The sequence below is a fragment of the Carcharhinus amblyrhynchos genome, chromosome 7 (assembly GCF_965287045.1).
Source record: "Carcharhinus amblyrhynchos chromosome 7, sCarAmb.v2.hapA, whole genome shotgun sequence".
Taxonomy (NCBI): Eukaryota; Metazoa; Chordata; class Chondrichthyes; order Carcharhiniformes; family Carcharhinidae; genus Carcharhinus; species Carcharhinus amblyrhynchos.
Genome location: NC_137330.1, coordinates 115,385,754 through 115,406,271, shown reverse-complemented (window position 1 = coordinate 115,406,271; position 20,518 = coordinate 115,385,754). Strand labels below are relative to the sequence as shown.

General features: G+C 46.9%; 1 protein-coding gene across 2 annotated transcripts in view; it reads left to right on the top strand.

Moving 5' to 3' along the window:
* Positions 1-19,047, top strand: part of daam2 (dishevelled associated activator of morphogenesis 2) — a 326,736-nt gene extending 307,689 nt beyond the window's left edge. Inside the window, exons 25-26 of one of the 2 annotated variants that reach the window (XM_080192986.1) lie at positions 6,791-6,961; positions 18,782-19,047. In XM_080192986.1, the coding sequence (XP_080049112.1) occupies positions 6,791-6,961; positions 18,782-18,997 (387 nt within the window). In that variant the 3' untranslated portion in view covers positions 18,998-19,047. The remainder of the gene's footprint in view (positions 1-6,790; positions 6,962-18,781) is intronic. The other variant, XM_080192987.1, reaches the window with a different exon arrangement.
* The last annotated feature ends 1,471 nt before the right edge of the window (positions 19,048-20,518 follow it).

Below are 20,518 nucleotides of genomic sequence, written 5' to 3'. Positions count from 1 at the left end.
CAATACTGACTTTTAAGGGGAATCTTGAGAAATACGTAAATGGGATGAGAATAGAGGGATATGGTCCCCGGAAGGGTAGGGGGTTTTGTTCTCTGTTCTGTGAGGTGGAGTGGGAGTTGTGAACAGAGGCTTGTGGGGCAAGATGTGTGTGTGTGTGTGTGTGTGTGTGTGTGTTTTTAAATCATTGATAGGAAAGGAATTGGATTGTTATTATTTAACATCAAACCATACATCTCCTCATTAGGGCAGTGTCTGAATGCTGTGTATCGCCATCCTGTACGACCTGCCATTGACACCTGATTGCCTGCCATCTTGGAAATATAGAAACTAGAAGCAGGAGTAGGCCATTCGGCCCTTCGAGCCTGCTCATCATTCACTTTGATCATGGCTGATCATTGAATTCAATATCCTGATCCCCCTTCCTCCCATATCCCTTGATCCTTTAGCCCCAAGAGCTCTATCTAATTTCTTCTTGAAATCACCCAACGTTTTGGCCTCAACTACTTTCTGTAGGAGTGAATTTCACACATTCACCACTCTCTGGGCGAAGAAATTTCTCCTCATAAGAATGTAAGAAATAGGAGCAGGAGTAGGCCATCTAGCCCTTCGAGCCTGCCCCGCCATTCAATAAGATCATGGCTGATCTGAAGTGGATCAGTTCCACTTTCCCGCTTTCTCCCCATAACCCTTAATTCCCTTGTCTGTCAAAAACCTATCTACCCGTGACTTAAGTATATTTAACGAGGTAGCCTCCACCACTTCAATGGGCAGAGAATCCCAGAGATTCACCACCCTTTGAGTGAAGAAGTTCCTCCTCAACTCCAATCTAAACTGCCACCCCCTTATCTTGAGGCTGTGCCCTCTAGTCCTGCTATCCTTTCTAAGCGGGAAGAATCTGTCTACCTCTACCCTATCCATCCCCTTCATTATCTTATACGTCTCAATAAGATCCCCCCTCATCCTTCTAAACTCGAACGAGTACAGACCCAGTCTATTTAGTCTCACTTCATAGTCCAACCCCCTCATCTCCGGTATCAGCCTAGTGAACCTCCTCTGCACTCCCTCCAAGGCCTAAATATCCTTGCGCAAGTGCGGCGACCAAAACTGCACACAGTACTCCAGCTGCGGCCTCACCAGTGCCCTGTACAGTTGCAGCAAGACCTCCCTACTTTTATATTCAATCCCCCTCGCTATAAAGGCCAGCATCCCATTCGCCTTCCTGACCACCTGCTGCACCTGCAGGCTGGGTTTTCCTCAATTCAGTTCAAAAAGGTTGACCCCTTATCCTCAAGCTATGACCCCTAATTCTGGACCCCCCCACCATTGGGAACATTCTTTCTGAATCTATCCTCTAATCATGCCAGAATTTTATGAGTTTCTGTGAGATCCCCTCTCATTCTTCTAAACTCTGGTGAATATGATCCTAACCGACTTAGTTTCTCATAAGAACATAAGAAATAGGAGCAGGAGTAGGCCATCTGGCCCTTCGAGCCTGCCCCGCCATTCAATAAGATCATGGCTGATCTGTCGCTGCTCAGTTCCACATTCCCGCCCTCTCCCCATAACCCTTAATCCCCTCTCTTATCAAAAACCCATCAACCCGCGTCTTAAAAATATTTAGCGAGGCAGCCTCCACCACTTCAACGGGCAGAGAATTCCAGAGATTCACCACCCTTTGAGTGAAGAAGTTCCTCCTCAACTCCGTTCTAAACCGCCCCCCCTTTATCTTGAGGCTGTGCCCCCTAGTCCTATTATGTCCTATTAGTCCTATTATTTCTCCTCATATGACAGGCTTTCTATCCCAGGAATTAGCCTCGTCCAGTGACACATTGAATAGCACTGGTGCCTCACAGCGCCAGGGACCTGGGTTCGCTTCTGACCTTGGGTCACTGTCTTTGTGGAATCAAAGTGCTGTCCTCGTGTCTGCTTGGGTTTTCTCCCGGTGCTCCGGTTCCCTCCCACAGCCCAAAGATGTGCGGGTTAAGTGGATTAGCCATGCTAAATTGCCCCTTAGTGTCAGGGAGATTAGCAGGGTAAATTAGTGGGGTCACAGTGATAGGGCCTGGGTGGGATTGCGGTCGGTGCAGACTTGATAGGCCGAATGGCCTCCTTCTGCACTGTCAGGACTCTATTATACATAAAACTTCACTTTATGGCAAGGACTTGCCCTTGCACACTAGACAACCTCTACAAGCTCTCCATCGCTATCCTCCAATCCTCCGGGACTACACCAGAGACCAATGACGACCTGAAGATCTGAGCCAGAGGCTCTGCAATCACCTCTCTAGCCTCCCAGAGAATCCTAGGGTAGATCCCATCCGGACCAGGGGACTTATCTATTTTCAGCCCCTCAAGAATTTCCAGCACATCCTCTTTATCAACCGTAATACTTTCTATTTTACACCCCTGCAACCCAATGTCCTCCTCAGCTATATTCATGTCCCCCTGCGTGAACACCGAAGAGAAATATTGGTTCAATACTTCTCCAATCTCCTCCGGTTCCACACACAACTTCCCCCTGCTGTCTGTAACTGGCCCTAATCTTGCCCTGACCAACCTTCTGTTCTTGACATACTTATAGAACGCCTTAGGATTCTCCTTAATCCTATCAGCCAAAGTCTTCTCATGTCCTCTTTTAGCCCTTCTCAACTCACTCTTCAACTCCCTCCTAGCCAATCTAAAGCTTTCTAGTGCACTATCTGAGCCCTCCAATCTCATCCGAACATAAGCCTCCTTTTTCTTTTTAACCATCGACTCAACTCTTTTAGTGCACCACGGTTCCCTAGATCTACCAAATCCACCATGCCTGACAGGGACATACCTATCAAGGACTCGCAGTAGCTGCTCCTTGAAAAAATTCCACATTTCAGATGTTCCCAGTCCCTGCAATCCCCTAATCCAATCCATGCTTCCTAATTCACTCCTGATAGCCTCATAATCGCCCTTACCCCAGCTAAAATTGCTGACCCGAGGTTCACGCCTATCTCTTCCCATCACTAAGGTGAACGTAACCGAATTGTGGTCACTATCACCAAAATGCACACCAACTTCCAAGTCTAGCACCTGGTCTGGCTCATTTCCCAGCACCAAATCCAATATAGCCTCACCTCTAGTTGGCCTGTCTACATACTGAGACAAAAAACCTTCCTGCACGCTTTGTACAAACACTGACCCCTCTAGCGAGCTAGAACTATAGCAACTCCAATCAATATTCGTAAAGTTAAAGTCCCCCATAACAATTACCCTATTACTTTCACTCCTAACCAGGATTGTCTCCGCAATCCTTTCCTCAACCTCTCTAGAACTTTTAGGAGGTCTATAAAAGACTCCCAACAGGGTGACCTCTCCTCTCCTATTTCTAATCTCCGCCCATACTACCTCAACTGACAAGTCCTCATCAAACTTTCTCTCCGACACTGTGATACAGTCCTTGACTAGCAATGCTACCCCACCCCCCCTTCTACCTTCTTCTCTACTCCGACTAAAGCATTTGTACCCCGGAACCTGCAACATCCATTCCTGACCCTGCTCTATCCAAGTCTCAGAAATGGCCACAACATCAAAGTCCCAGGTACTGATCCACGCTGCAAGTTCATCCACTTTATTGCGAATACTCCTCGCATTAAAGTACACACATTTCAAACCCTGCTCCGCCCCACCCCCACTATGCCGTGCCTTGCATTCCCCAACTATGCCCCCCTCACTTTCACCCCCTTTCCTCACTATCCCTCCCCCCCTCCGAATCAGTTTAAACCTTCCTGCATCGCTTTTGCAAATTTACCCCCCAGGATATTGATTCCCCTCTGGTTCAGGTGTAGACCATCCCTCTTATAGAGGTCCCACCTTCCCCAGAATGAGCCCCAATTGCTCAAGTACCTGAACCCCTCCCTCCTGCACCATCCCCTCAGCCACGAGTTCAAACTTTCCCTCTCCCTATTCCTCTCTAATCTATCCCGTGGCACAGGCAAGAGTCCAGATATAACTACTCTTTCTGACTTCGCCTTGAGTTTCCATCCCAACTCCATAAATCTTTGCTTAATATCCCCTTCCCTTAATCTCCCTATGTCATGTGTCCCCACATGAACTATAACTTGGGGTTGATCTCCCTCTCCCCTAAGAGTCCTGAATACTCTGTCCGATACATCCTGGACCCCAGCCCCTGGTAGGCAACACACCAGCCCAGAGTCCCTACCCTTACCTCCAACTCTCCTATCCGTCCCCATAACCGTGGAGTCCCCAATCACGAGGCCCAATCTCTTACCCCTAACCACCTGAGGCTTGCCAATAGGCTCACCCCCAGAGACCTGCTCCCTTTGGCTATCCCCAGTTGATTTCTCCTCAACTGTAGCCTCCAGGACCGAGAACCTATTTTGGAGGGGAACAGCCCCAGGGGATTGTCCCCCCAACTGCTTTTTGCCCCTCTTCCTGGCAGTGACCCAAGACTTATTCCTAGGAGTGACTATCTCCTTATAACTCCTTTCTATGTCCTGCTCCACTTCCCGAATTATACGGAGCTCCTCTAATTCCCCTTCCAGCTCCTTTACACGCTCCTCCAGAAACTGCAATCTAACACACTTCCCACAAGTAAAATCACCTGAAACACTGTGGGAGTCCCTCACTACATACATCCCACAGGAGATGCAGCTTACAGCCTGAACTGCCATCCCTGAATCAATTACCAGCAGAAAAGTAAAAATATTAAAAAAAACTTCCCTCACACTTATAATTAGGTTAGAGGAGGTGGAAGGGTGGGATTCTCTACCAGTGTAGAGAATCGGGAATCCTCTCTGCACTAATTTATAGTGTTAGGGGCACGAGAAAAAAAAACTACAACTACCGGTAAGCGTCCTAGTGACGACTTCCGGTTTCTAACTAATTTAAAAAAAAACCGCCGAAACTCGCGACTTAACACTAAAAATAAAAAGTTAAACGGAATAAACAGAAAATTATACCTTATTTTTGCCTCCTCGCACGCCCAAAAATTGCTGCCTCTCGACTCAGCTCCACAGGAACAATGAGGCCGAGACACGGAGGTAGGTGTTTTTAAACCCGAAAAAAAAACTACAACTACCGGTAAGCGTCCTAGTGACGACTTCCGGTTTCTAACTAATTTAAAAAAAAACCGCCGAAACTCGCGACTTAACACTAAAAATAAAAAGTTAAACGGAATAAACAGAAAATTATACCTTATTTTTGCCTCCTCGCACGCCCAAAAATTGCTGCCTCTCGACTCAGCTCCACAGGAACAATGAGGTAATTCACTTTGGTAGGAGCAACAGATGTGTCGAGTATAGGGCTAACGGGAGGACTTTGAATAGTGTGGATGAACAGAGGGATCTAGGTGTGTGTGTACATAGATCCCTGAAAGTTGGGAATCAAGTAGATAAGGTTGTCAAGAAGGCGTACGGTGTCTTGGCGTTTATTGGTAGGGGGATTGAATTTAGGAGTCGCAGTGTAATGTTGCAACTGTACACTACTCTAGTGCGGCCGCACTTGGAGTACTGTGTGCAGTTCTGGTCCCCGCATTACAAGAAGGATGTGGAGGCGTTGGAGAGGGTGCAGAGGAGGTTTACTAGGATGTTGCCTGGTATGGTGGGGAGGTCCTATGAGGAGAGACTGAGGGATCTAGGGTTGTTTTCGTTGGGAAGAAGGCGGCTAAGAGGGGATCTTATTGAAACATATAAGATGATTAGGGGTTTAGATAGGGTGGATAGTGATAGCCTTTTTCCTCGGATGGAGAAAGCTAGCACGAGGGGGCATGACTTTAAATTAAGGGGGGGTAGCTACAGGACGGATGTCAGGGGTAGGTTCTTTACCCAGCGGGTGGTGAGGGATTGGAATGCCCTGCCTGCTGCAGTTGTAGATGCGTCTAGTTTGGGGGCGTTTAAGAGATCTCTGGATAGGTTTATGGACGAAAAGGGATTGGTATAGGCTAGTGGGTCATTGTTTTTGTAACTGGTCGGCGCAACATCGTGGGCCGAAGGGCCTGTTCTGTGCTGTAATGTTCTATGTTCTATGTTCTATGTTCTATGTTCTATCTCACCCCCACCCCCAACACTCCCCTCTCCACCCCATTCCTTTAACACTTTCCATAAAGTTCAGGCCTAGCAATATGATTTCCAGCATACCAGGTTGGCATGGTGGCACAGTGATTCGCGTTGCTGCCTCACAGCTCTAGGGACCCGGGTTCGATTCTGCTCTTGGGTCGCTGTCTGTGCGGAGTCTGCACGCCGCCCCCCCCGTGACTGTGTGGGTTTGCTCCGGTTTTCCTCCCACGGTCCGCGAGCCGTGCTGTTTTGGTGCACTGGCGGTGCTGAATTCTCCCTCAGTGTACCCGAACAGGCACAGGAGTGTGGGGGATTTCCACAGTAACTAGAGAGTGGTGGGCGCGTGGAATGGGCTGCCGGCGGTGGTGGTGGAGGCGGATTCGATAGGATCTTTTAAGAGACTTTTGGATAAGTACGTGGGACTTAATAAGATGGAGGGTTATAGATAGGCCTAGTAGGTAGGGACATGTTTGGCGCAACTTGTGGGCCGAAGGGCCTGTTTGTGCTGTAGTTTTTCTATGTTCTAACTCCATTGCAGTGTCAACGTAAGCCTACTTGTGACACGAATAAATAAACTTTAACCGCCCCTTATTTGGTTTGGCGTCTGTTTGCTTTGTCTGATGCTGCCTCCGTGAAGCCACGGAATATATAAATGCAGGCTGTCGGAGCTTGGCTTCCGCTTTTTAAACACTAATCGGAAACTTCCACTTACGGGCCTGTGCCCTGCCCCTTTCCTTTGATAGTACTCCAAGATGCTGAAGCACTTCAGCGAAGACGAAACAAAGATGCAGCCAGACGAGTTCTTTGGCATCTTTGACACATTCCTGCAGTCGTTCGCCGAAGCCAAGCAGGACCTGGAGAACATGAGGAGGAAGAAAGAGGAAGAGGAGCGACGGGCTCGCATGGAAATCATGGTAAGGAGGGCAGTGTGGGAGAGCTGCGCGGGTAGGACTCCACTCCGCTAAGAGGGCTCGCCAGCCTTCATTGGGAGGAGGGTGCGGGGTGACCTCACAGAGGTTTATAAAACCGTGAGGGGGCATAGATAAAATAGCCACGGTCTTATCCCCAGGGCAGGGGCATCCAAAACCAGAGGTTTAAGCGGAAAGATTTAAAAGAGACTTGAGGAGAGGTTAAATTCAAAGAACCCTACAGTGCAGAAAGAGGCCCTTCGGCCCATCAAGTCTGCACCGAACACAATCCCACTCAGGCCCTACCCCCATATATTATCCCCACTAACCTACGCATCCCTGGACACTAAGGGGCAATTTCTTAGCATGACCAATCAACCTAACCCGCACATCTTTGGACTGTGGGAGGAAACCAGAGTACCGGGAGGAAACCCACGCCGACACGAGGAGAATGTGCACACTCCACACAGGCAGTGACCCGAGTCAGGGATTGAACCCAGGACCCTGGAGCTGTGAAGCGGCAGTGCTAACTACTGTGCTACCGTGTGTGGAAAAGGGGCAACTTTTCCCACATAGAGCGTGGTACGTATATGGAATGAGCTGCCAGAGGGGGTGGTAGAGGCGGAAATATTTTGGTTCTTGCCACGTTATCTGTTATTTCATGCCAGGGTGAAGTGTAGCACTCCATTCCATGCTGGGTATCTGGCACGAGTGCACACCTCCCCCAGTGATTTTTAGAGGACATATGGCACCCATTAGGAACAGGGAAGTAGTGGAGCCATAGATATATATACAACACAGAAACAGTCCCGTTGGCCCAGCTCGATCATGCCAATCAGGTTTCCTACACTGAACTAGTCCCATTTGGCCTATATCATAGAATCCTAGAATCATACAGTGCAGAAGAGGCCCTTCAGCCCATCGAGTCCACACCAAGCACAATCCCACCCTGGCCCTATTCCTGTAAGTGCAGATATTTACCTTGCTAGTCCCCCTGACACTAGGGTCAATTTAGCATGGCCCGTCAACCTAACACACACATCTTTGGACTATGGGAGGAAATTGGAGCATCCGGAGAAAACCCATGCAGACACGGGGAGAATGTGCAAACTCCATACAGGCTCAAGGCTGCAATTGAACCGGGTCCCTGGCGCTGTAAGGCAGCAGTGCTAACCACTCTGCCATAGAATCATAGAATTATACAGTGTGGAAGGGGACCCTTCAGTCCACAAACACGTGAGAAACACCTGAACTCCCACCTAATCCCATCTGCCAGCACTTGGCCCATAATCCTGAATGTTATGGTGTGCCAAGTGCTCATCCGGGTACTTTTTAAAGGATGTGAGACATCCCACCTCTACCACCCTCCCAGGCAGCGCATTCCAGACTGTCACCACCCTCTGGGTAAAAAAGATTTTCAAAGAACAAAGAACAATACAGCACAGGAAACAGGCCCTTCGGCCCTCCAAGCCTGAGCCGCTTATTGGTCCAACTAGACCATTTGTTTGTATCCCTCCATTCCCAGTCTGTTCATGTGACTATCCAGGTAAGTCTTAAACGATCCCAGCCTCCAACACCCTACTTGGCAGCGCATTCCAGGCCCCCACCACCCTCTGTGTAAAATACGTCCCTCTGATATCTGAGTTAAACCTCGCCCCTCTCACCTTGAACCTGTGGCCCCTCATGATTGTCACATTTTCCTCACATCCCCCATCATCTCTCTAAACCTTTTCTATCTATATGTCCACATGTTTTTTAAATGTTATAATTGTACTCGTCTCTACCGCCTCCTCTGGCAGCTCATTCTATATACTCACCCTCCTCGGTGTGAAAAAGTTGCCCCTCAGGTCCCTTCTAAATCTTTCCCATCTCACCTGAAACCTATGCCCTCTAGTTTTGGACTCCCCTACTCTGGACAACAGACCTTGGTAGGCCTCACACCTTATCTATGCCCCTCAGGATTTATAAACCTCCACAATGTCACCCCTCATCCTGCTACGCTCCAGGGAAAACTGTCCCAGCCTATCCAGGCTCTCCTTATAATTCAAATCTTCCACTCCCGGTCGCATCTTTGTAAATCTGTTTTGCACCTTTTCCAGTTTAATGACATCCTTCCTGTAGCAGGGAGACCAGAATTGTACACAGCGCTCCAGATGTGGCCTTACAGTTTGCACGCAAATCTTTGGGTTTGGCTCATGAATTTGTGGATCCCTCATCTGTTTTCATAGAATTATAGAATCCCTACAGTGCAGAAGGAGGCCATTGGGCCCATCGAGTCTACACCGACCACAATCCCACCCAGGCCCTAATCCTGTAACCCCACATATTTACCCTGCTAGTCCCCCTGACACTAAGGGTCAATTTAGCATGGCCAATCCACCTGATCCACACATCTTTGGAAACTAGAACACCCGGAGGAAACCCAAGCAGACACGGGGAAAATGTGCAAAGTATGGTTAGCACTGCTGCCACAGAGTGCCAAGGTTCCAGGTTTGATTCCCAGCTCGGGTCACTGTCTGTGTGGAGTCTGCACGTTCTCTGTTTGTGTGGGTTTCCTCTGGGTGCTCCAGTTTCCTCCCACAGTCCGAAAGACGTGCTGGTTAGTTGCATTGGCCATGCTAAATTCTTTAAGTTTAAGTTTATTTATTAGTCACAAGTAGGTTTACATTAACGTTGCAATGAAGTTACTGTGAAAATCCCCTAGTCGCCACACTCTGGCGCCTGTTACTGTACACTGAGGGAGAATTTAACAAATGACCGCAGAAGACTCAGAGACTCCATTTAGCCACTGCAGAAGCTTTTATCTGGCTTGGTGATTACTTGCACACATGAAAAATAAATCCTTGTGATGTATCAACACAACTAAAGGCACCCACACAGAGATATACACACATATACACAGAGATATAGACACCCACACAGAGACTCACACACAATCACATGGAGCAACAGACATTCACAGACACACACACACACAGAGTCACACAGAGAAACAGACATTCACAGACAAACACACACACACACATACACAGTCACAGAAACAGAAATAGACATTTGCAGACAGACAGACACACACACACAGTCACATAGAGAAACAGACACTCACAGACAGACAGTCAGACACATACAGTCACACAGAGAAACACATCCACAGAAGCACTGTAGAGCTTCTAACTAGCACGTCTTTCGGACTGTGGGAGGAAACTGGAGCACCCAGAGGAAACCCACGCAGACAGAGACAGTGACCCAAGCCGGGAATCAAACCTGGGTCCCTGGCACAGACACACACACACACACACACACACACACACACAGAGTCACACAGCGAAACAGACAGGCACACTCACAGACTCACACACAGGCACACACACAGGCACACAGACTCATACGCACATACAGAGATACACACAGTCACACAGAGAAGTAGACACTCACACACACATAGACACATAGAAAAACACACACACACATAGTCACGTAGTGAAACAGACACTCAGACGCACACACACAGTCACACAAACAGAGAAACATCTTCCTTCATGTCACAGTGTTGGCTTTTTCCAATCAAAATGTTTGGAAAAAAGTCCCATTCCCTGAAATATTGGAAGAAATAATTTGGGAGATGGGAAGGGATGCAGAGTTGAAAACCCTTAGGCATTCCAAGCCAGTAATTGCAGCATTCTCACTCCTGTGATCCATTATCCGATTCCTTGGAGTAACCCTCAGTTTTAATATCCCAGCAGTCAGTAATTCTATATATAAATGGGGTTCAGACTAATGATACTTAACTGAAACTCCAACCAAAGTTGACAACTTACTGACAAATCCTTTCCTCCTTCAGCATTCCCCAAATGTTTTATTCCATGAGAGTCGAATTATGAGAAAATCTCCTTTTCCCATCTTACCGGAGAATTTTTTACCATGTGTCACTGACAGAAAGCAGTTGGCGATGTGGAGAATTTATTTAATTAATTCATTTAAAATTACCAGGCAGCTATTGGAAGGAACAGGGGATTGAATTGTGCATGTGTGTGCCTGTATGTGTATGAGTGTGTGTGACTGCGTGTGTGCATGTCTGTGTGTTTGTGTGTGTGTGTGTGTGTGTGTGTGTGTGTATGTATGAATGTGTGTGTCTTTGTGTGTGTGTATATATGAATGTGTGTGTGTTTGTGAGTGTCTGTTTCACTGTGTGACAGTATACGTCTATCTCTGTATGTGTGTCAGTGTTTCTCTGTGGGTGTCTGTGTGCGAGTAGGTGTGTGTGTCTCTCTGTGGGTGTCTGTTTCTCTGTGTAACTGTGTGTATGTCAGTGAGTGTCTGTTTCACTGTGTGACTGTATGTATGTCTGTATATGTGCAAGTGTCAGTGTTTCTCTGTGTGACTGTATGTGTCTCTGTGTGGGTGTCTGTGTGTGAGAGTGTGTGTCTCTCTCCGTGGATGTCTGTGTTTCAATATGCCTTTTACTCTATGAGATTGTGTGTTTTTCTGTGTTTCTCTGACATGTTTCTGTGCACATGTGTGTGTGTGTGACATGTTTCTTTGTCTTTGGTTTGTATGCCAGTTTCTGCTTATGTGTGTGCTTTGTGTGTTTGTGCTTTTTTCTGTGTGTGTGTGTGTGTGTGTGTGTGTGTCTTTGTGAGTGATTGGCCGGGATTCTCCAGTCTTGGGAGTCTGCATGTTCTCCCCGTGTCTGCATGGGTCTCCTCCGAGTGCTCCCTTTTCTTCCCACACTCCAAATATGTGCAGGTTAGGTGGATTGACCATACGAAATTGCCTCTTAGTGTCCAAAGTTGTGTAGATTAGGTGGACCATTGAATCCCTACAGTGCCATTTGGCCCATCGAGTTTGCATTGACTCTCTGAACGAAGATCCCACCCTCCCCTTTTCCCGACCCCTGTAACCCTTTAGGGAAGGAAATCTGCTCTCCTTGTCTGGTCTGGTCTACAGGTAACCCCGAGCTACAGCAATGTGGCTGACTCTTAGCTGCCTCTGTGGAGAGACTAAGCAAGCCAGTCAGTCCAAGGGCAATAAGGGATGGGCAATAAATGTTGGTCTTGCCAGTGATGCCCACATCAAATGAGAGAATAGAAGAAAATCATACCAAAGGTTAATGCCAGTCAAACACATTTTTGCCCCACCTTGACAAACATTTTTGGAAAAAAGTAAAGCTTTCATTTACATTTTTGAAAAACACAATCCTTCTTTATTGCCATGTTTTGGTAGCCTGTACTGCACCCCCACCGCCTCCTGTCCTTAACTTCTCCCCACCATTCTCTCTCTCTCTGTGGGCTTGTTAATCATCTTGGACAGGGGACAGAAACGCAGCAACGATGGGGTAGTGCAGCCACATTTCCCCCCTCGGGATTTCTGTGAACCACTGACTCCCAGGGTCTCCGCATACCACAGAAAGCATGGGAACTGCATGCTCCTGTAATACCAGACATTCTGTCAGGTCTCCTCTGAAGCCCAGGAACCGCTGGGAACCTCGGATTAAAGACTTTTTTCTTTCAGTTGTTGTTTTTTATTGGCCTGAAATCCTGAGCCACCAATAAACCAAAGTTTGATCTTTATTTGGGCAAATTCTGAAATTTTTTTCCTTTCCTCCTCCCATTCCATTGTCTTCCAGACATTCCATTTGAGTCCAAACCACGGAGGATTCTGACTTTACCCTGGAATTTCACGGGGAGGCTTTCTTCATCTCTCCCTTGACCCTTAACCTGCTCCTTCATCTTGTCACCGCACCCCCCCGGCCCGGCCCCCGCAGCCTCAGGAAGAATGTTCTTGGAAAGCAGTGAAAACGAGTCTGCGACCGGGTTTAATATTATGGGATGGGGGGAGAAAACAAAAAGCCAGGTGGCTTCATTCACCCTGGTGACAGCATCGAGAGGTCAACATTTAAAAAAAAGTAATTAATTGGGGAAGAAATGAAGAGCTAGGCTGAAGATAGTCATCAGTGTTAATTGGTGGCAAAATCGCTTTTTAACTTTTTTTTAACCATCGCTGAGAATATGTACGGGTTAAGTTGATTGGCCATGCTAAAGTACCCTTTAGTGTGTGGGGATTAGCAGGATAAATATGTGGGGTTACAGGGACAGGGCCTGGGAGGGATTGTGGTCAATGTAGACTCGATGGGCCGAATGGCCTCCTTCTGCACTGTAGGGTTTCCATGGATTCTATAATTAGCAGGGTAGATAGGTGGGGTGATAGGGATAGAGACTGGGTGAGATTGTGGTCTGCACAGTCTCAATGGGCTGAATAGCCTCCTTCTGCAATGTAGGGATTCCATGTGGAGATTGTATAAAGGAGAATGTGATCCACAATAATCAACAGTGGGTTAGCTGACACTCTTTGGGTTTTAATAGGCTGATTAAATTGTTATCAGCAGGATTTATAACTATCACTCATATTTCCCTCACTCCCAAAGCATGTAGAAACTTATCAAAGCCAATTAACTTGATTCTTCCTTGTTATTTGGGCATCGCTGGCAAGGCAAGCATTTGTTGCCCATCCTTACTTGCCCGTGAGAAGGTGCAGGACCACTGCAGTCCTTGTGGTGTAGGTAGACCCACAGTGCTGTTAGCGAGGGAGTTCCAGGATTTTGATAAAGTGGCAGTGAGGGAATGGTGACACAGTTGCAAGACAGGACAGTGAGTGACTTGGGGGGAACTTGCAGACGCTGGTGTTCCCATGCATCAGCCACTCTTGTCATTCTATTGGGGAAGTGATGGCCGAGTGGTATTATCGCGAGACTATTAATCCAGAAACTCAGCTAATGTTCTGGGGACCCAGGTTCGAATCCTGCCACGGCAGGATGGTAGAATTTGAATTCAATCAAAAAAAATCTGGAATTAAGAATCTACTGATGACCATGAAACCATTGTCGATTGTTGGGAAAAACCCATCTGGTTCACTAATGTCCCTTAGGGAAGGAAATCTGCCATCCTTACCTGGTCTGGCCTACATATGACTCCAGAGCCACAGCAATATGGTTGACTCTTGGGCAACTAGAGATGGGGAATAAATGTTGGCCAACCAGCAACAGCCATGTCCCACAAATGAAATTTTAAAAAAATTATAAAAAAACAAGCAAAAGCAATAGGCCTGAGGATTGGGAGCAGTTTAAAATTCAGCAAAGGAAGACCAAGGGACTGATTAAGAAGGGAAAAGAGAGTAAGCTAGCTGGGAACATAAAAGCTGACTGTAAAAGTTTCCATTGATATGTAAAGAAAAAAAGATTGACAAAAACAAATGTAGACCCCTTACAGTCAGAAACGGGAGAATTTATAACAGGGAATGAAGAAATGGCTGAGGAATTAAATTTGTCCTTTGCTTCAGTCTTCACAAAGGAAGACATGAATAATGTACCAGAAGTGCTGAGAGAAACATGCTTTAGTGAGGAGCTGAGGGAAATCAGCATTGGTAAAGAAATGATTTTGGGGGAAATTGATAGGATTGAAGGTGGGTAAATCTCCAGGTCCTGATCATTTTCATCCCAGAGTGCTTAAGGAAGTGGCCCTAGAAATATTAGATCCATTGGTGGTTATTTTGCAAAATTCTTTGGAGGGTAGCTAATGTAAGCTCACTATTCAAAAGGTAGAGAGAAAACAGGGAACTATAGACCACTGGGGAAGTTGCTCGAGTTTATTAATATGGATTTCATAACTCGGCATTTGAAAGGCAGAGGTATAATCAGACAAAGTCAGCGTGGATTTACAAAAGAGAAATCATACTTGATGAATCTATTGGAATTTTTTGAGAATGTAACATTAGAATCATAGAGTTTATAGAATCCCTACAGTGCAGAAGGAGGCCATTCTGCCCATCAAGTCTGCACCGACCACAATCCCACCGAAGCCCTATTCCCATAATCCCACGTATTTATCCTGTTAATCCATTGACACTAGGGTCAATTTAGCATGGGCAATCATCCTAACCCCCACACTTTGGAGTGTGGAAGGAAACTGGAGCACCCGGAGGAACCCCATGCAGACACAGGGAGAATGTGCAAACTCCATACTGACAGTGACCTGAGGCTGGAATTGAACCTGGGTCCTTGCCTCTGTGAGGCAGCAGTGCTGTGAGGTCAGTTGCTGCAGTGCATCTTGTAGATGCACAGCTACCTCTATGCATCGGTGGTGCAGAAAATGAATGTCGAACATGGTGGATGAGTTACAAATGAAGCAGATCCACTGGAAGCTTTGTAAAATACAGCCTGTACAGAGAGTGGCAGCACGGTGGCACAGTGGTTAGCACTGCTGCCTCACAGCGCCAGGGACCCGGGTTCGATTCCCGGCTTGGGTCACTGGCTGTGTGGAGTTTGCACATTCTCCCCATGTCTGCGTGGGTTTCCTCCGGGTGCTCTAGTTTCCTCCCACAGCCCAAAGATGTGTGGGTTAGGTGAATTGGCTGTAATAAATTCCCCCTTACTGTCAGGGGGATAGATAGGATAAATGGATGGGGTTACGGGGATAGGGCCTGGGTGGGATTGTGGTCGGTGCAGACCCGATGGGCTGAATGGCCTCCTTCTGCACTGTAGGATTCTATGATTCCGAATGATCCGGCTCCCTGGGAGATTGTGGGTGTGGGAGTCCTTCATTTTCACCTGAATTTTCAATAATGTGTCCCTCTGGGAGGGACAGGTTGCGGAATCTCCCTGGTTTTGCTGAGGGAAGCTGGAAGGTGGAGGGACCATGAAGAGTTAAACTTAAAGAAAAATGTTGACACGGAATTGAGGTCCTTTGCCAGCGATGAGAAACAAACTAATTCATTTCACAGAGCAGCTCCCAGGGCACTGATTAAAAGTGCGACTCCCTGTATATGTTATGTCAGGCAAGAGCCTCAAACCATTCCAAGACAGACTTCTGGCAACCTTTCCTTATTAATTATAATCTCCCCTTCTCAAACCGCACTGCATTGTCTTCATTTCCTCGCCTGTACGCAGCCAGGGGGTCCTGGAGACGCCAACAGCTCCGAGAACCCGTATGCCTGGAGACTTCATGGCAAATGGCAATTCACATTGTCATCAGGCTATTTAGCAATGGTGTGCATCGTAGCTTTGCCCGCTTCTGTCCAAATACAAAAGTATTCACACGTCATCATGAAGTGATCACAGATGTTGATCAGGAATGAGGGATAAAATTTGAGGTTTTCGTGACCTATTTAGCTCAGGACCAAGCCACACTTTCCTGTTACTCACTGTGCCAACAGCGACAAGGGGACAGCAGGATTCTGCTGAAAGTTAACAGCTTGGATGTTATATCTGGCCTATTTCTGCACTAGAGGGATTCTGTTCTATTCTCTCTGAACTCCTCGATTAGATTCCAGCCTATAATCACTCCCAGGTATCCATTATTCCATACATAAACCATCTGAACCCCTGGATTAGATTCCAGTCTGTAATCACTCCCAGGAATCCATTATTCTATATATAAACCATCTGAACCCCTGGATTAGATTCCAGTCTGTAATCACTCCCAGGTATCCATTATTCTATATATAAACCATCTGAACCCCTCGATTAGATTCCAGTCTGTAATCACTCCCAGGTATCCATTATTCTATATATAAACCATCTGAACCCCTGGATTAGATTCCAGTCTGTAATCACTCCCAGGTATCCATTATTCTATATATAAACCATCTGAACCCCTGGATTAGATTCCAGTCTGTAATCACTCCCAGGTATCCATTATTCTATATATAAACCATCTGAACCCCTCGATTAGATTCCAGTCTGTAATCACTCCCAGGTATCCATTATTCTATATATAAACCATCTGAACCCCTGGATTAGATTCCAGTCTGTAATCACTCCCAGGTATCCATTATTCTATATATAAACCATCTGAATCCCTGGATTAGATTCCAGTCTGTAATCCCTCCCAGGTATCCATTATTCTGTATATAAACCATCTGAACCCCTGGATTAGATTCCAGTCTGTAATCACTCCCAGGTATCCATTATTCTATATATAAACCATCTGAACCCCTGGATTAGATTCCAGTCTATAATCACTCCCAGGTATCCATTATTCTATATATAAACCATCTGAACCCCTGGATTAGATTCCAGTCTGTAATCACTCCCAGGTATCCATTATTCTATATATAAACCATCTGAACCCCTGGATTAGATTCCAGTCTGTAATCACTCCCAGGTAACCGTTATTCTATCTATAAATCATCTGAACCCCTCAATTAGATTCCAGTCTGTAATCACTCCCAGGTATCCATTATTCTATATATAAACCATCTGAACCCCTGGATTAGATTCCAGTCTGTAATCACTCCCAGGTATCCATTATTCTATATATAAACCATCTGAACCCCTCGATTAGATTCCAGTCTGTAATCACTCCCAGGTATCCATTATTCTATATATAAACCATCTGAACCCCTGGATTAGATTCCAGTCTGTAATCACTCCCAGGTATCCATTATTCTATATATAAACCATCTGAACCCCTCGATTAGATTCCAGTCTGTAATCACTCCCAGGTATCCATTATTCTATATATAAACCATCTGAACCCCTCGATTAGATTCCAGTCTGTAATCACTCCCAGGTATCCATTATTCTATATATAAACCATCTGAACCCCTCGATTAGATTCCAGTCTTTAATCACTCCCAAGTATCCATTATTCTATATATAAACCATCTGAACCCCTGGATTAGATTCCAGTCTGTAATCACTCCCAGATATCCATTATTCTATATATAAACCATCTGAACCCCTCGATTAGATTCCAGTCTGTCATCACTCCGAGGTATCCATTATTCTATATATAAACCATCTGAACCCCTGGATTAGATTCCAGTCTGTCATCACTCCGAGGTATCCATTATTCTATATATAAACCATCTGAACCCCTGGATTAGATTCCAGTCTGTAATCACTCCCAGGTATCTATTATTCTATATATAAACCATCTGAACCCCTGGATTAGATTCCAGTCTGTAATCACTCCCAGGGATCCATTATTCTATATATAAACCATCTGAATCCCTGGATTAGATTCCAGTCTGTAATCACTCCGAGGTATCCATTATTCTATATATAAACCATCTGAACCCCTGGATTAGATTCCAGTCTGTAATCACTCCCAGGTATCTATTATTCTATATATAAACCATCTGAACCCCTGGATTAGATTCCAGTCTGTAATCACTCCCAGGTATCCACTATTCTATATATAAACCATCTGAACCCCTCGATTAGATTCCAGTCTGTAATCATTCCCAGGTATCCATTATTCTATATATAAACCATCTGAACCCCTGGATTAGATTCCAGTCTGTAATCATTCCCAGGTATCCATTATTCTATATATAAACCATCTGAACCCCTGGATTAGATTCCAGTCTGTAATCACTCCCAGGTATCCATTATTCTATATATAAACCATCTGAACCCCTGGATTAGATTCCAGTCTGTAATCACTCCCAGGTATCCATTATTCTATGTATAAACCATCTGAACCCCTCAATTAGATTCCAGTCTGTAATCACTCCCAGGTATCCATTATTCTATATATAAACCATCTGAACCCCTCAATTAGATTCCTCTGTCATAAAATCTTTGCAGTGCAGAAGGAGACCATTTGGCCCATCAAGCCTGCACTGACCACAATCCCACCGAGACTGTACCCCTATAACCCCATGTGTTTACCCCGCTAATCTCCCCGATAATAACCTGGGTCACTCCCACTCTATTCTGCCTAAAGCTTTGTGATTTGTAAAACCCATTAGCTCTTGCGGAACTTCATTCTGTTGTATTTGTTTCTCTTCCTCCGCACCCCCCACCCTGCCCTCCTCACCCTCCAGTTGAAGGAGCAGCGCGAGAAGGAGCGCCGGTTGAAGAAGGCCCGCGCCGGCAGCGTCTCGGAAGAGGTCGGCGAGTTCGACGACCTGGTGTCGGCCCTGCGCTCCGGCGAGGTCTTCGACAAGGACCTGTCGAAGCTGAAACGCAACCGCAAGCGCGTCGGCAACCAGGTGGTGGAGAGCGGGAGGGAGCGGGCAGTGACCAAGCTCAATTACTGAAGGAGCCCCCCCCGCCCCCCCGGCCCAGGTCGCACCCGGTAACGGAGGCCTGAGACGAAGCCCAGCGCCGTTTGTGTGGGTAGGGCACGGCTGCGGAGGGAGGGAGAGGGGCAAGGGCGGTGGAACTCTTTTATTTACCCTCAAGCTGCAAGAACCCGCGGGCCCAGCCGATGAGGAAAAACAAAACGCAATTCTTTTCCCTCGTCCGCCAAAGCCTCTTTTCGCCCCCCCCCCCCGCCCCCTCTCTCTTTCTCGCTCCATCTATATCTCTTCCCTTCTCTCCGCTGTACCGAGAGTAGAGAGGGGAATCTGGGCCCAGTCTCCAAAGTGCCTGTTTTGCTGTGTTTCTATCACCAGCTGCTGGGGCCTTTCCTTCCGGAAGCGGGACACTCTGGAAACAACCAAAGGAACAAAGCGGGAGCGTTGTGAGATTGCTGTGGGAGCCAACCTCCAGGACTGATAAGGAAGCCATGACGCTTTGTCATTATTATTACTAATACTTTTTAATCTTAACATTTGTTGCCTACTCTCTTGTCCAAAGCATGAAGCTATCAGTTCCCGCGAGCGGTGGGACCTCGACAACATCCACTGCAGCAACTACCCCTGTCCCTCCACCAACTCCCTCTCTGTGTTGGCCCCCCCCCCCGCCAGCTCATCCCCTCGGTTAACCTTTACACTGCTGACCCTTCGCCCCGGAATTTGAAGATTACGAGCAATCCTGGAGGAATATCATTGGACGTTGAAGACATTGTGTGCTTGTTCTCCGCGTTTACTTCAGACGCGCCCCCTCCATTGGCTTGCCGGGGTGGCGGGCCGCACGGCGAGGAAGGGAGGATCGATGGCGGCGAGGCCAGGCGGTCGGACACGAGGGGCCACGTGACAGAACCTCCCGGAACATGGCCGCCCTGAGTTGGCAGCACTTGTCACGGGGCAGCCAACATGGCCAAGATGGCGACACGTTGGGGAAAAATAAACAAGTGGGATTGGGTTGCGCCGAATGGGAGTCGCGTCGTCAAATTGTGCCAAAAAAGCGAGATTCCCGCCACTTTGGACATCAGAGAATGCGTATTATGTCAGAAAAAAAAAACCAGTATTAAATGCAGTCAGTGACTCTGCACTGGTGACCAGCCGAGCACATATACCTGTTACCAGAAACTAGATAGCCACAGCAGAATAACTGGGCCTCTATTGTGCAATAATTTTTTTTTAAGCTTATATAGATATATGTATAATGTTAAAGTTTCACTTTGAAAGAAGTTAGTCTTTCGAACGGTCGACTTGTCACATCCAATGTGACTAAAACTGAGCACGGTCAATTCTTTCAGCTCCCTTTGCACGTCAGCACCTCTCGCCAAACTCTGCCCCCTCCGCCGCCCCCTCCCCTCCCCCCCCCCTCCCTCTGGCCCGCTCTCTCCACAACCCCCCCGAAGGTCTAAATAAACCAAGCTTTCCCCGTCATGTTTTTCAGGGAAATGCAGGAAAGGCAGTCGCCAAGGTCAAAGGTACGTGTACGGTTGTGCA